Genomic DNA, 12,779 nt, shown 5'->3' with positions numbered 1-12,779 from the left:
GCTGTTTGTAGTTGTATCTATCAATATCCACATGGATCAATTAGGTATCACATCTCGACTGTGGAAGAGCTGCATAGTTTATTAATCCATTAACATTGTTTGCTCGGAGTAAAAAAAACGCGCATATCAAGTCTGATGGCTTTTTTGTTTGGCAAATGGTTTGCAGAGTCATTTTACGGATTTCAGGTATGGAAATTTAAGTCTCGATGCACATTTCGATAAGATGACCGGTGTTTGTGGACTCCAGCTACATCAATATATGCAGTGTACGTGGAATCTACCGAAAAGGCACTTTTTGGTACCCTGGAAGCCTTGAGAATATTACACTTGTACCAATTTTAAAATTTATGGTAATTAACGGGAAGATATTCTTATCTAAATGAACACACGGGAATATTATTGTTGACGTTCACTTTCACCCTAGGTTGCGTTTCTTCATCACCCTCAATGAGAGTCTATATATCTATATTTATATATTCACATGGCTATTACACTTACAGTTATACCAGTAGACTGAGAAGTATGCAGAAAAATATAACGTTGAAATAGTAACATTAGATTAAAATAATGCGGACGAATATTCGAATGAAAGCACGTGCGGCAAGGAAAATTATTGAATCTACTCAAGATGACCGATTCGTTCGTGTAGAATCACTTCAATTCAAAAAAATAATAACGTTAGATTAACAAAATACTTTATAGCTTTAACCAAAAGTATAAATCAAGCCCTGTAGTTATGCGTATCACTGTTTCATTTTTTGATGCTCTACATCAATCTATTGCAAACTTCTATCGGTTTTATTTGCTTGGTCGGAAGTAGCCTGCCAATTTCGCAAAATGATTGTATTTGTAGGATAGAATACATTCTGGACATTTGATGGCTACAGCAGGTAAATGTAATCACAGGTTACACTTTCGCTGGATTTCGCAAGTGTTTCGATTTTCTAAAATCCAAATGATTTGAAACAGCTGCACGTGTGTCATAACCGTATGTATGAAATAGAAATCGACATGAAGTTTAGATTGTGATTTTCAAAACTGATCAGCCTTATACTCCGGTACAACATATAGTAAATATAAATGTATAGGATGTTCCGGTTAAAAGCAGCATCTTTTTCCCAATTCTATCTGAAGTAACCATCTTTATTTTAACTTAATATTGTGAAGGAAAGAATCCACGCAGAAGGATATCTCTTAAATCCAATTCTAAAAGGTCAGCCTCGAAAATCGAAGGTTTCCTATTTAAGTAACAAGGCGAAGACATAATTTTTTCTTTAATTCTTACCACTCAGCATTTAACGATGCAGCCTTGGACTTAGAAGCATTTTGTTAAGAATTAAAAATTAGATCTACTCCGCCTTATTTCGATAGAAAAACAATTCTGTTTCCAAAAGCGACGTTTTAAAATTCGGTTTAATTTATACAAGAGACACCCGAGAGCAAAAAAAAAGTTACTTTCAAGCGAAACTCACACACACACACACACACACATACGCACATGTCACATATATATTATTATTAACATCACGGTAGTTTAGTGGTCTCCGTATCAAAGTTTATTGACACGAAAGATTCAAGGACAGACTGTAAAAATGAAGGATCGGTGACTGGGATGAAACTCTTGAAAAGTAATTTTTACAGGTCCATATTATATCACGTTACACATTATAATATATGAAAACATGTAATGTCATTACGATGAAGGATGATAATAATTATGATAATGGTGATAATGAAACCTTTCATTTTTACCATCTACCCTTGAATTTTTCGCGTGAATAAACTCTCACATGGAGACTACTAAATTACCGTATAATTTTATCGATAATGAATATTACCCGTTCGTAAATGAATATAGGCAAGGTAAGCAACCATCAGATGATATAAAAATGATGGAGACACACTTCAGTTAATTATTGGGGGGTATTCAACAAATACGTGCTTCGAAAAAAGTGAAGGTACTACGTGTTAAACGGTTCTTCACAGTTTCCAGTCGTTTATCAAAGTTTATTTCTGGTGTGTATGTATTATATACAGACCGAGATCTTTCTTGGAACATAATTTTCATGCGTGATCACTTCGTCTGTTCGATGAACACTTGATTGTTATGTTCATCAACGTTGACGGAAGTTCTTCAGTTATAATTCGTATATCGACAAAAATCTTCTTCGCAATACGCTGTATAATTAATTTATGCAGGAATGATAAACATCGCTGAATGTCAAGTCCAAATCATACCCGTCGACATGAGACGGTAACGGATTCATTATGATTATGTAATAAGTGCATATACCTATAAATCTCACAATCTCACACAGGGTGGTGAATTTTGCATAATCAAAATGACATTCGTTCGTACCACGTTAAAAGCATAATAATAAGACATTATATATAATCTGTTTTAACCAGATTGTCAGTCGTAATTAATTGAACAACTTGATAGAGTTTAACAAGAGATATAAATAACGTAGTCGTAATTGAGTCACGTGATCTTTCCCTCTATACGCAAATATCACATCTGTATGTTTGTGTATGAAGTATTGAATGACGATTGATTCTTTCAAGATATTTAATTCGTGCATAATCGAGTAAAAGTAAATTAACGGGAAAGCGAAAAATTTTGGCGCGTTCCGACGATAAGGCCCAAAACTATCGCAACTTATTGTTAATGAGCAACTGGCCTAAGGAATTAACGTTATACTTTCTGAGCGAGTATTCTAATTGACTAATTCTTCTCTAATAAGCAACGTACCAAAGTGACACTCAGCTACATTCTTATTGATCTTTTCTAAAAATATTCATTTGTATTTGACGCGTATTATTTAGGGATATTGACAACAGTTTGTGGGTAAACAATTTTTCTTTCTTTAAATTCACCACCGATATTACGTTTTCAAAATTAATTCCGTATTTCGATGCACACAAGGATTCCCCAAGGTTTTTGAAGCCTCGGTATTGAATTTACCATAAAATTCCAATGACATTATACCATTCGAAAAATTCGAAGTTTGTAATGATTCGTCGAATAATAAAAAAAAGTTAAAAACCGTGATACTTGACCTTCTACGAATCAGGCTCTCGAGGCAACTCCGAATTTCATTTGGAACCTGTTTGACCTTAATTGTTTTATCGTGTACCTTTTTTTACTCGCTGAAATCATGCTCTAAACGAGAGTATATTGAATCGATATTATAATTGGATAAACTTTCCGACCCACAACTATTTCATTCTAATTATTTAAACTTTCGTATTTATCAGGGTGGTCACAATTAAGGTTTAGGAAAAAAAATTCCATGACGTATCCAGGTTTTCCACGACCTAGGACCTAGTTTTCCCTGACATTTTCCCAATTCTAGTAAATTACTGAAACCTGAATCGTTCAGCTTATTAATTAACTCCATATTCGCCGTGCATACACGACTCGCTGACTTTGAATTAGCCTTGTTACTAATCTATGTACTATGTTACTATGTTACTATGACTCGCGATCTCAGAGGCATCTTGTGAGAGAACGTAATATTATTATACGCGTGCGCAGTATTGCAAAGCATTGCGATAGTGATAAAAAAAAAAAACACGCGAAAGTACTTTGGCAGATTTAATTAATCGTGAATCGTCTGATAACAATTTCGTATAATTTATTGAAGTCAACTGTAGATTCGCCGACATCGAATTAGTCGTCATTTGGACGTTCTGCACTTTTCCTATTTTCATTTCTTAAACGTCACGGAAATTCCAGGAAGACAACTCATACCAGGAAACTCTTGGATAGCATACCACGTATGCATGTGGCACAACCTACTAAACTTTAAAAGAGTTTACAACCCGACAGTATTGCTGTCAGTCTCCAAATATTCCTAATTATCAACAGCGTAAAATGGCTCAGAATCGTTGTTACAAAGAGATAGTTTACGTTTATGAATTGCCGTTTGAACCACGTGATGAGCTGTGCAGGAGTTTAAATGAGAGCGGGAAATGGATGGACTTTGCAGGTATATTGTCATGACGTTTAGTATTACTTTTTCCTCGAAACGTTCTCGTAGACGAATCTTTCAATTTGGAAAGACTAATTGTAAAGATTTATAATTTATCCTTGAGAAAATTTCACTCACGTAGTTATATTATGTAGAAAACTACAAATTGAATGAATCCACAACAGCGAATAAAAATTTCGAGTTATTAACGTTGAAAGAGAGAATTGAACTAACTATTTTTAACATCAATTTTGACGATCAACAGATCGTATAAGATGTGACAGCGAAACTAAACGGAAATGTGGATCCGAAAACGATCCAATGAATGCATTACTCACTGTGTGGAGTCGTGGGTGTCCTAGGATATCAGATTTATATCTTCTGCTGAACGAAATGCAACAGTCCAAATTGATGGATATGATGAAAAAATTCGTTAGCAAAGAGCATCACAACCTGATAGATAAGGGCAAAGAAAATGCTGATATAATTTCCGGCCACAAGGGTAGAAACTCAAATTCGAGAGACTGCAAGATCGGTTCGCAAAATTTTAATCAGAGTGAGCCAGCTATATCTAAAAATAAAAAATTTTTGGTTCATGAACTTAAGAACCACGGGGATACAACAAAAATATCAAACAACCCTTCTAGTTTCTCATCATCCAACGATTCGTCAGACCAACAGGCAGAAGCTGGAACTTCGAAGATTATTAATAAAAATATCTCACCAATCAAATCAACCTTGCTCAAAGTTCCGTATGAGGATTTGAAAGTTGCTACGATGGGTTGGAAAACTGTACTGGGTGAAGGTAGTTTCGGAACAGTATTTAGAGGTGAGGCATGCTTAATATTCCATTTTTTTTTTTGTGATGTCTTTCAAAATAGACTATTTCTTTTCAATCAGAATGGATATGCCAACTCCTTCAGATTTTTTTTAATCATACAATTTAGAAAATTTCACTGTTGATAATATTTGATTTTATCACTTTAGAATCGATTAGATTAAAGTAGCAATTGAATTGATCTTCGGCAACAAAAATATGCATTTATTTGCAAGAATTGTTCCGTCCCAAATTTTATCGTTCAGTATAATGAACGTTTCGTGCATATATTTTTACCTTCAGGCAAATTGAAAAATAGGCTGGTGGCAATTAAAAGAATGGACAAACAGATAGCTGATACTATTCAGGACAACAATATACAACGACAACAGTTGCTGAAGGAAATGGTGATTCTGAACGTGTACAGGCATGATAATATCATAAATCTATTCGCTTGCTGCATGGGCAGGGAAATGCCTTGTCTGGTGTATCAACTCATGGAAAATGATACATTGAAAAACCAGCTTGAAAGGAAAAAGAAAAAAAGTCCTCTGACTTGGCTACAAAGGCATGAAATAGCTAAGGGTATCGCCCGAGGCATACAATTTTTGCACACTGGTGGGAAAAGGCCACTTATTCATTGCAACATCAAGAGCGCTAACATCTTTTTGGACAAGAATTTCGAACCTAAAATCGGAAATTTTCGATTAGCCGAAGAACTCAAAAATGATAACATGAAAGTAAATAAAACTCATTTATTATCAATAATCATTCATCTAAAGACTCTGAACGAAGTGTAATTTAATTTCAAAAGTACCTATCTACTGCATGCAACCTTGAAATTCTCCAATAGACAATCACGCAATAGCGATTCTTATGGATATTTTTATTCAAATATTGAGATTGGATATAATTATAGCAGCATCTTCTATTTTCTTGATCTTAAAATTTTTCAACTTTGAATCAACTAAACAATTTTTCACAGGTGAGCAGAATCAGCGTTACAACAGCTCATTTACCAGACGATTATTTGCACAGTAGAGAGCTGTCGACTAAAGTTGATATGTACAGTTATGGTATTGTATTAATTGAACTAGCCACTGGCAAAACAGCATCCGATGGAAACATTAGGGCTCTGAAGGAAATGGTAGACAATGAGGAAGGAAAATTTATACCTTTTTTGAAAGATCTTGATGTGGAAGAGACATACGAAGAAGTGTATGATATACTGATTACTTTAGGAAAACGCTGTTCCAAAAGTAAGCCTGAAGATAGATTACATATGATGTTAGTCCTTCAAAAACTCAATGAATTACACTGAAAATAATGTAACATTGGTAAAAATATTGTTTCGTCATTTTTTACCTCTGAGACAGATCTACAAAAGTTATGTTACTAAGTATAAGGCCATACATCTCATTACATTTTCCATATAGTATATTTATGTTAAACGATTATACCATGTGAAAGTACTCTGAATGCAGATTAAGATTTTTTACTATTAAGTTGGAAATTGGAAAAATAATTTTGTTTTGGACGTTCTGAAAATTGACAAAATCCTGTAATTCCAGCTTTCAATATTGGTCCTCATTCATAGGTTAGTCACTAGTCATATCAGAAAATGCCTTGTAAAGATAAGTCATGAAAATTACCTATTTTTATAGTCTTTATTAGAGCCGAAATGAACTGGTTGAGTATTTTTTTTAGGAATAAAGGTATAAAAGTTTGCCACACATGTATCTAAGTTGCAGCACGATAAATACATATTCGAATCTCACTTTTTGGTGAAAATTGAAATGGATTTTGAAGTGGTGTTGTTAAGTAGCAATCTGAAGCTTAATTGGGATTTCTCAGATTATTTCATGTGTAATGTATAAAAAAAACCATTGAACCTATCAGACTTCACCATTCTGGGTGATACTTGTGCTCTAATTTATTATGTTATAACTTTGAAAACAAATGTTTATAAACTGTAAATAGCTGTGTCTATTGATGCCTAATGTACTTTTTATACCAATATACTACCAATTTCATAAATTTTGTAATATTTCATATAAATGGAAATTTGTAATCATAAGTATAATTCAATCAATGTACCATATTAAAGATACTAACAATTCTGTTCGGAAAATCATATTGTGGCAATAAAAAGTCCAACCTTTGAAATCATTGTCATAAATCTTCTGATTTAAAAAAAAAAATTTATCTAGGTAAAAAGCTTGACAAGTCAAACTAAACATATCTTACAAGGAGGAAACAATTAAGTATTGTGGCAATAAAAAGCCCAAACTTTGAAATCAGTATCATCAGAATCAGTTTGACTTTTGACCAAGATCAAAAACTTGACAAGTCATAAACTGACCACACCCTACAAGAAGGAAAAAATTAAGTACAAATTTTCTCAGTCATATTTAGAATGAAAAACTTCGACCGTACTAAACATCTTACGGTAACAATTTGGAAGGTAAATCAAAACTAGCTGAATTCATAATTCAGAATGTAACAATTGATTAAAAGTTTTATTCGATACCAGTGATAATCAAGTTTGTACAGCTAATCCATAGTATTAATAGTTGTGATTCAATACGAATAATACAAAGATGGCATCAATTTATTAGTTAGCAGTCTTGTCTGATCAACTATTATTTACACCATTGTGGAATGACAGAGCACCCAGTTTAGTGGATCCTTAATAGAAGTTATTGCAAATTTGTAGAATGAGAATTTTCACAATATAACAAAGTGCAAATTTCCTAAAAGTTACTACTGCATCGCAGATGCCCAAGGTGGACTCATTGGTTGTGGGTTTTGAAGATACGACATAACAACAGCCGAAATGGAAAGCATAAAACTACTTAGAATTTGTTTGGTGTCGTCGCTCACTCTCGAATTGGCGAAACTGATGCATGAACAGTAAAGAGCCACCCAGGCGCACCATTTAAGTCGCATCATCAAGCCACACATACTGAATATCATTCCTAAAATGTTCATATAATCTGGCGTCAAATCATCTCCTGGCTGAGCCTGGCTATTCGATACAATCGGCTTGTAACGAACTTCCTTATCGGGACGACGAGGATCAGAAGAGTTGTTCATTCTGAAATTTATAGTTTATGAATAAATTTTTGATCACGTTTATAGAATATAGAATTCAGTTTGCTAGCTTCTAAGATACCGCAATCACTTTGCTTAATTTGTTATTGAGAGGAATTCAGATTTCGATAACCGATGATCAGGGAGAATAATAAATAAATCAGGTTACTTATAGCAAGTGGAAGACTCGATAAAAGTTTTAAATGTAACCTAAAATTGCTGATTGAGGTCAATCAATGCTTAAGTCAGAAAGTGACTAGCGAACTTCACTTACATTTTCTGTTATGGAAATTCGTTGGTTGATTGTTACAAAATATAATAATGAAATAGGCAATTTGTGGTAACAACAGGTTTAAAGTTAGAATGATATGCAGAGATGAGCCTGAAGAGAACTCTCGCTCGTGACTTTCGTCAACTTACGATGTCGAAAAAATCGAGAATGAGGGCGCTACGGTCGCGTGTGCTTACACAGTTTAGTGAGACAGTGTGAGATATCTGAATTTGTTGCCATGCATAAATGAGATATACGTCTTCGATGCAGTCAACGTTCGATGAAGGCATGCATACCTATAGGTACGTATGTGTAGGGAAATATTATTTGTCTGGCAATTTTTTCTCCTTTACTCTGTGAATTAATGATAATTTTCCACTATATTGGGAAGCTGTAAGTTTTATTATAATTGTATTATTACTTTTACTTGTATTAACATGTCACACTAAATTATTAATTTGTTTCTTTTTACACTATTATATAAAATCAAATTTCTGTAGCTCAATTTCATATTTAATGTTGCTTAGTCTGAAGTCCTTATTTAGGATAAAGAAACTGAAAGAAATTGAAACTTCAATTGTATTGCAGTCGAAGTACATCATTTTCGTGTAGAAAGTATTCACTTCAACAATTCTACAAAAGGTGTAAAACATATTGATTACAATCATACGTAACTTAGTTTTGTGGCAGGAAATACTGGTCAATTAGAAAAATAATACGAGTAGTCTTAGTTTCTAAATAGTATGATACTTAACCAACTAATATGGCAGTCATATGATTTCACAATTCAAAAACATTTACACAAATTAATTATCGATTGCGAATTTTTTTTTTTACAAACACATAATAAACTGTTATGCTAATTAACGATATTTAAAAATATATATCATATGGCAATTATGCAGGTTGTAATCGCCAAACTTTGTTATCTTATTGTTGCTGAAATGCCTGTTTCACATATACATCGATGAATGTCATGCAAAGTAAGATTATGAATATTACATTCAATACTTTGTGTAGAAACTCACATATATCTATAAATTCAATTGTCTCTGCTTTTACTCTTTGACGGAGTTGAACTGTATATGTTTTGTATGTTTCTTTTCCAATCGGACATGTGCATTTCGTCATCATGTGTCAAAATTCTTTCATCCCATCGAATGTTGCTTTTAGTTGGAGAGGCATTGACGTTTTCGTTCATACTGGTACTATTCATACTTTGAGTTTGATAGCCAGTATCTTGAGCAAAATTAAAAGTACTTTGTTGCCCTGAAATTCCTGCAAACGTGTTGTTCTGATAAGCATAACTCTCGTTGGAATGCAATTTGCACCACTCTGCGGCTAACTTCAAACGATTCACGGTTTCCTTTTGCTGCCGATGGGCAACAGACGAACCATCCATAATTCGGTCTTCGTATTCAACTTGCGTTGTCTCATCTCCTAAAAGTATCATCTCGATAGTTTCATTCTGTGTTGTCCGTTTTTTCAATTTCTGTGGTTCTACAAATTTATCTATGTCTTCAGTGGAGCTACTCAACTTAGTGCATAGCATAGAAGTACCTTGGAAACAGAAGAAAAAGTTATTAGTTTCTCATTTAGCTATGCAAACGAACTAATACAAAATGTATGCATCTTCAGCAACAGTGCCATCGTTGTAGAATGTATTATGAATGATTGATAGTTAATAGTTACCTAAAGTTGAGCGACAACTTAGCATTGAATCATTATGCTCATCATCTTTGTCAGTCTTTTTCTCTTCAGTCACAGAAGCTTCGATGCTCATGTCAGTCGTAAAATCTAGCCTAGCCACAGAACGAGATACTCGAGATCTGATACTTTGACAAGACATGTTACTGTTATTGTTAACAATCGGAGAGACATTTGGAGGTGATAAATTACTAGCACTAGCTATTGGTGTACCATGATCACGCTGAAGTTTTCGCGAACTTCTCTGTAAAATTCGTGAAATAGGTTGTTAAATAGAAAGGTTGTGACTATAAAATATAATGTGGTAAATTAGTGAATACCTTCAGAGCCAATCCTTCTAGGAACATGCCACTTTGAGTGGGACTACAAGTAACACCTAATTCCATTGCACCATTGGATTGTACAGGCGAAAGTGACATGGAACTATACTGTTCATCTTCAAGATTATCATCTTGATTGAAAAATAACTTTCTGCGTAGCGAACTATTGCTCAAATTAGCCTCGTCATTTTCGACTTGCTGTTGCGCCTGGAATTAAAATTACTATGTATACTAATTTAAATTTAACGATCATGGTGACAGGTAACTTGCCAGCTTTTACTGTAGCTATTCAGGTCTTTTTCAACGTCAACGTACTTTCAAATATCTAATACAAAATTCTTTTCTAAAGTTCTTTTTTTTCAAGGCTTAGTAATAATAAATGATGTCTCTTGACGTTATTTAAATTGCATATCTGTAAAAGGCTTTCATAATTTAAGAGTAGTTAACCACAGAAGTATACATCACATGTCATTTTCTGCTAAAAATGGTTTGACCACAAGAACAGACGTCAGACCTTTACAGAACTATGTTGGAACACATGTGAATGTAAAAATTATAGTTGTGAATGTATATGACAGAGATAACTGAAGTGAAAAAGTTCATAATGTTTGTTAAAACGTTCTGTAATCAGAATGACTAGTAGAGAGATTTAATGGAAATTTTGGAAATATAATTATAACCATTGTACTGATGTACCTTTAATTGTTGTAATAATTAATTACTAAATGTACATAACTAACCAGGATTATATATAATATATAAATGCACATCATAATACCGTGATTGAAACTACCTGTGTAAATGTGAAGTATGGTTTCAGAGCTTCCTCTAAATCCTTGGGCAAATTAGGAGTTAAGGTAAGTACAGTTTGTGTCCAGCCTGTGAGTTAATGAATATTTTTTGAATCAGTATGTATATAAATCAGTATTTGTAATAAAAAGAAATTCACAACTTACTATCTTTTTTTGCTTTATGAGAATCTCTTGTGCTGTTTAAGTCTTCTTGAGGCCTTGTTGGTGTTGATATTTCTATCCTATTCAAGTCTTTCCGCTTGGAATCCCATGGACTTGGGAATATTTTGTTTTCGCTAAAGAATTTATCAATAGCAGCCTGCGCTTTAATCTCAATCTCAGGATCTGAACAGTGAAGTTGTTGAACAGGAGATTCTTCTATCCGAGCTGGTTTAATAAGAGCCAGTTCTTCAACACTCCACATGAACTTGGGTGATTCTTGTCCCGGACTAGAAACCTGCTTGAGCATTATAACAGTTAGCAAAATGTTGTAAATACAGTTTCTCTATTACTTACATAATATCGTTTAATTTAGTTTAATAGTTAGCGCTATTTACAAGTGTCATATCTGGTATTCATAAATCAACCAAAATGAAAATTAAATGTAAATACCTGGGTAAACACGGTGGGACTAATCACAGATAAATGTAGCCTGTTGGTGAGGTTTGCCTCGAAAGGGTTCCTTGCTATGAACTTTGTGAACCCAGACGGTGGAGTTATGTGATTTGGCAAAACAGTAAAACCACCAGTATTATTCTGATATGCAGTTTGTTTGTGTCTAGACTCATATTGTTTTACAGGAGTCCTCAGACAACGGGGACTGTCTATCGGCGACACGTGTCGATTTATATCACTTTTATTTGGCGTCGACCATTGCACTTGCTCCATCACAGCTGAAAATTCGTTTCAATGTGCAAATTATAAACTAGAGCACATAAATTTGTTTGCAGAGGTAATAAAATTAAATAAATGGGCAGAAGCTGGTTTAGAATGATTTATCAAGAAAATAAATACTTTTATAAGACATACACTATGTTTTTTAGCATTTGAAAATATGATAAAATTAGTAATAGATCCAGATTCTTCACAGATTAGGATTGAGTATTCATATTAAATTTGCGGGATACCATGAATTGTTTCGGTGACGTGGCTTTGTGAAAGATATGAGACAACTGTTTGATACCTCAATTTTTGCTGATCAGAATTGGAAACATAACAGAATTGGCAAAAATTAAATACCGTGCGGGGTGAGGATTTGAACATCAAAACAATGGTGAATTCAATTTCATGCACCAAGCAAGCAATTCACGTGTCGTACCAAAATTAAATTCCATTAAATTTTGTACAATGCACGGCACATAAAAATATGCATTGTGTATAGTATGCACGAATGAATTTTTAGGAATTACCTTACTTCAGGTGAACGTGAATAACGGCTGAAAGAAAACTAAAACACCTACCCGTCACGAAAATAACAGTTAACCCCTCAGCGCCTAATACATGTACAAAAATAAGAAGGACAAAATATTTTTACGCGATGGAATTTTATTCTAAATGATTGAATATTCAACGTGTTGATGAAAATGTTTAAAACTTGCCTTTCTTTCAGTTATAATTTTTCCGGCGAAGATATTTGTGTAACTTATGTCAGACGTGTTTATAAAATATACATACACTTCGCCTGCTCCATGGCTCCATTCGGTACCCGTTGCCGTAAACTGTTTAAAATCTGAACCGTGGCCAATAGGATCCGTGCGTTTCGTTCATGGAGGAACGGAATAGAACTGGTTTTAAGAAATCCTCATC

At 33.9% G+C, this 12,779-nt stretch overlaps 3 protein-coding genes across 3 annotated transcripts; 1 reads left to right on the top strand and 2 right to left on the bottom strand.

Annotated features, from left to right (window-relative positions):
• The first annotated feature begins 3,590 nt into the window (after positions 1-3,590).
• On the top strand, positions 3,591-6,480 carry LOC124409880 (pelle-like serine/threonine-protein kinase pik-1). Its single transcript, XM_046887818.1, has 5 exons — positions 3,591-3,771; positions 3,860-3,992; positions 4,240-4,803; positions 5,095-5,531; positions 5,777-6,480. The coding sequence occupies exons 2-5, from the start codon at positions 3,878-3,880 to the stop codon at positions 6,110-6,112; spliced, it is 1,452 nt and encodes a 483-aa protein (XP_046743774.1). The 5' UTR covers positions 3,591-3,771; positions 3,860-3,877; the 3' UTR covers positions 6,113-6,480.
• Positions 6,481-7,282: 802 nt separating this feature from the next.
• On the bottom strand, positions 7,283-8,305 carry LOC124409890 (protein Asterix). The gene is made up of 2 exons (XM_046887834.1): positions 8,159-8,305; positions 7,283-7,888 (listed from the first exon to the last, which is right to left on the bottom strand). Exon 2 carries the CDS (start codon positions 7,885-7,887, stop codon positions 7,555-7,557), a length of 333 nt encoding a protein of 110 aa, XP_046743790.1. The 5' UTR covers position 7,888; positions 8,159-8,305; the 3' UTR covers positions 7,283-7,554.
• A 256-nt stretch (positions 8,306-8,561) lies between these two features.
• LOC124409878 lies at positions 8,562-12,697 on the bottom strand. The gene is made up of 7 exons (XM_046887816.1): positions 12,572-12,697; positions 11,586-11,866; positions 11,139-11,430; positions 10,976-11,061; positions 10,183-10,389; positions 9,848-10,106; positions 8,562-9,715 (listed from the first exon to the last, which is right to left on the bottom strand). The coding sequence occupies exons 2-7, from the start codon at positions 11,859-11,861 to the stop codon at positions 9,198-9,200; spliced, it is 1,638 nt and encodes a 545-aa protein (XP_046743772.1). The 5' UTR covers positions 11,862-11,866; positions 12,572-12,697; the 3' UTR covers positions 8,562-9,197.
• Between the last annotated feature and the right edge of the window lie 82 nt (positions 12,698-12,779).

The sequence above is a fragment of the Diprion similis genome, chromosome 8 (assembly GCF_021155765.1).
Source record: "Diprion similis isolate iyDipSimi1 chromosome 8, iyDipSimi1.1, whole genome shotgun sequence".
Taxonomy (NCBI): domain Eukaryota; kingdom Metazoa; phylum Arthropoda; class Insecta; order Hymenoptera; family Diprionidae; genus Diprion; species Diprion similis.
This window is presented reverse-complemented; position numbering and strand designations above follow the sequence as displayed.

What these genes read in the sequence shown, in the direction of transcription:
- LOC124409880 (XM_046887818.1), top strand. Translation starts at nt 3,878, where the DNA reads ATGGCTCAGAATCGTTGTTACAAAGAGATAGTTTACGTTTATGAATTG. An exon ending in TTTCGGAACAGTATTTAGAG is followed by an intron (nt 4,804 to 5,094) that starts GTGAGGCATGCT and finishes TTTTACCTTCAG; the next exon opens with GCAAATTGAAAAATAGGCTG. An exon ending in TCAAAAATGATAACATGAAA is followed by an intron (nt 5,532 to 5,776) that starts GTAAATAAAACT and finishes AATTTTTCACAG; the next exon opens with GTGAGCAGAATCAGCGTTAC.
- LOC124409890 (XM_046887834.1), bottom strand. Translation starts at nt 7,887, where the DNA reads ATGAACAACTCTTCTGATCCTCGTCGTCCCGATAAGGAAGTTCGTTAC.
- LOC124409878 (XM_046887816.1), bottom strand. Translation starts at nt 11,861, where the DNA reads ATGGAGCAAGTGCAATGGTCGACGCCAAATAAAAGTGATATAAATCGA. An exon ending in CATACTTCACATTTACACAG is followed by an intron (nt 10,390 to 10,975) that starts GTAGTTTCAATC and finishes TTTTAATTCCAG; the next exon opens with GCGCAACAGCAAGTCGAAAA. An exon ending in AAGTTGTCGCTCAACTTTAG is followed by an intron (nt 9,716 to 9,847) that starts GTAACTATTAAC and finishes TCTGTTTCCAAG; the next exon opens with GTACTTCTATGCTATGCACT.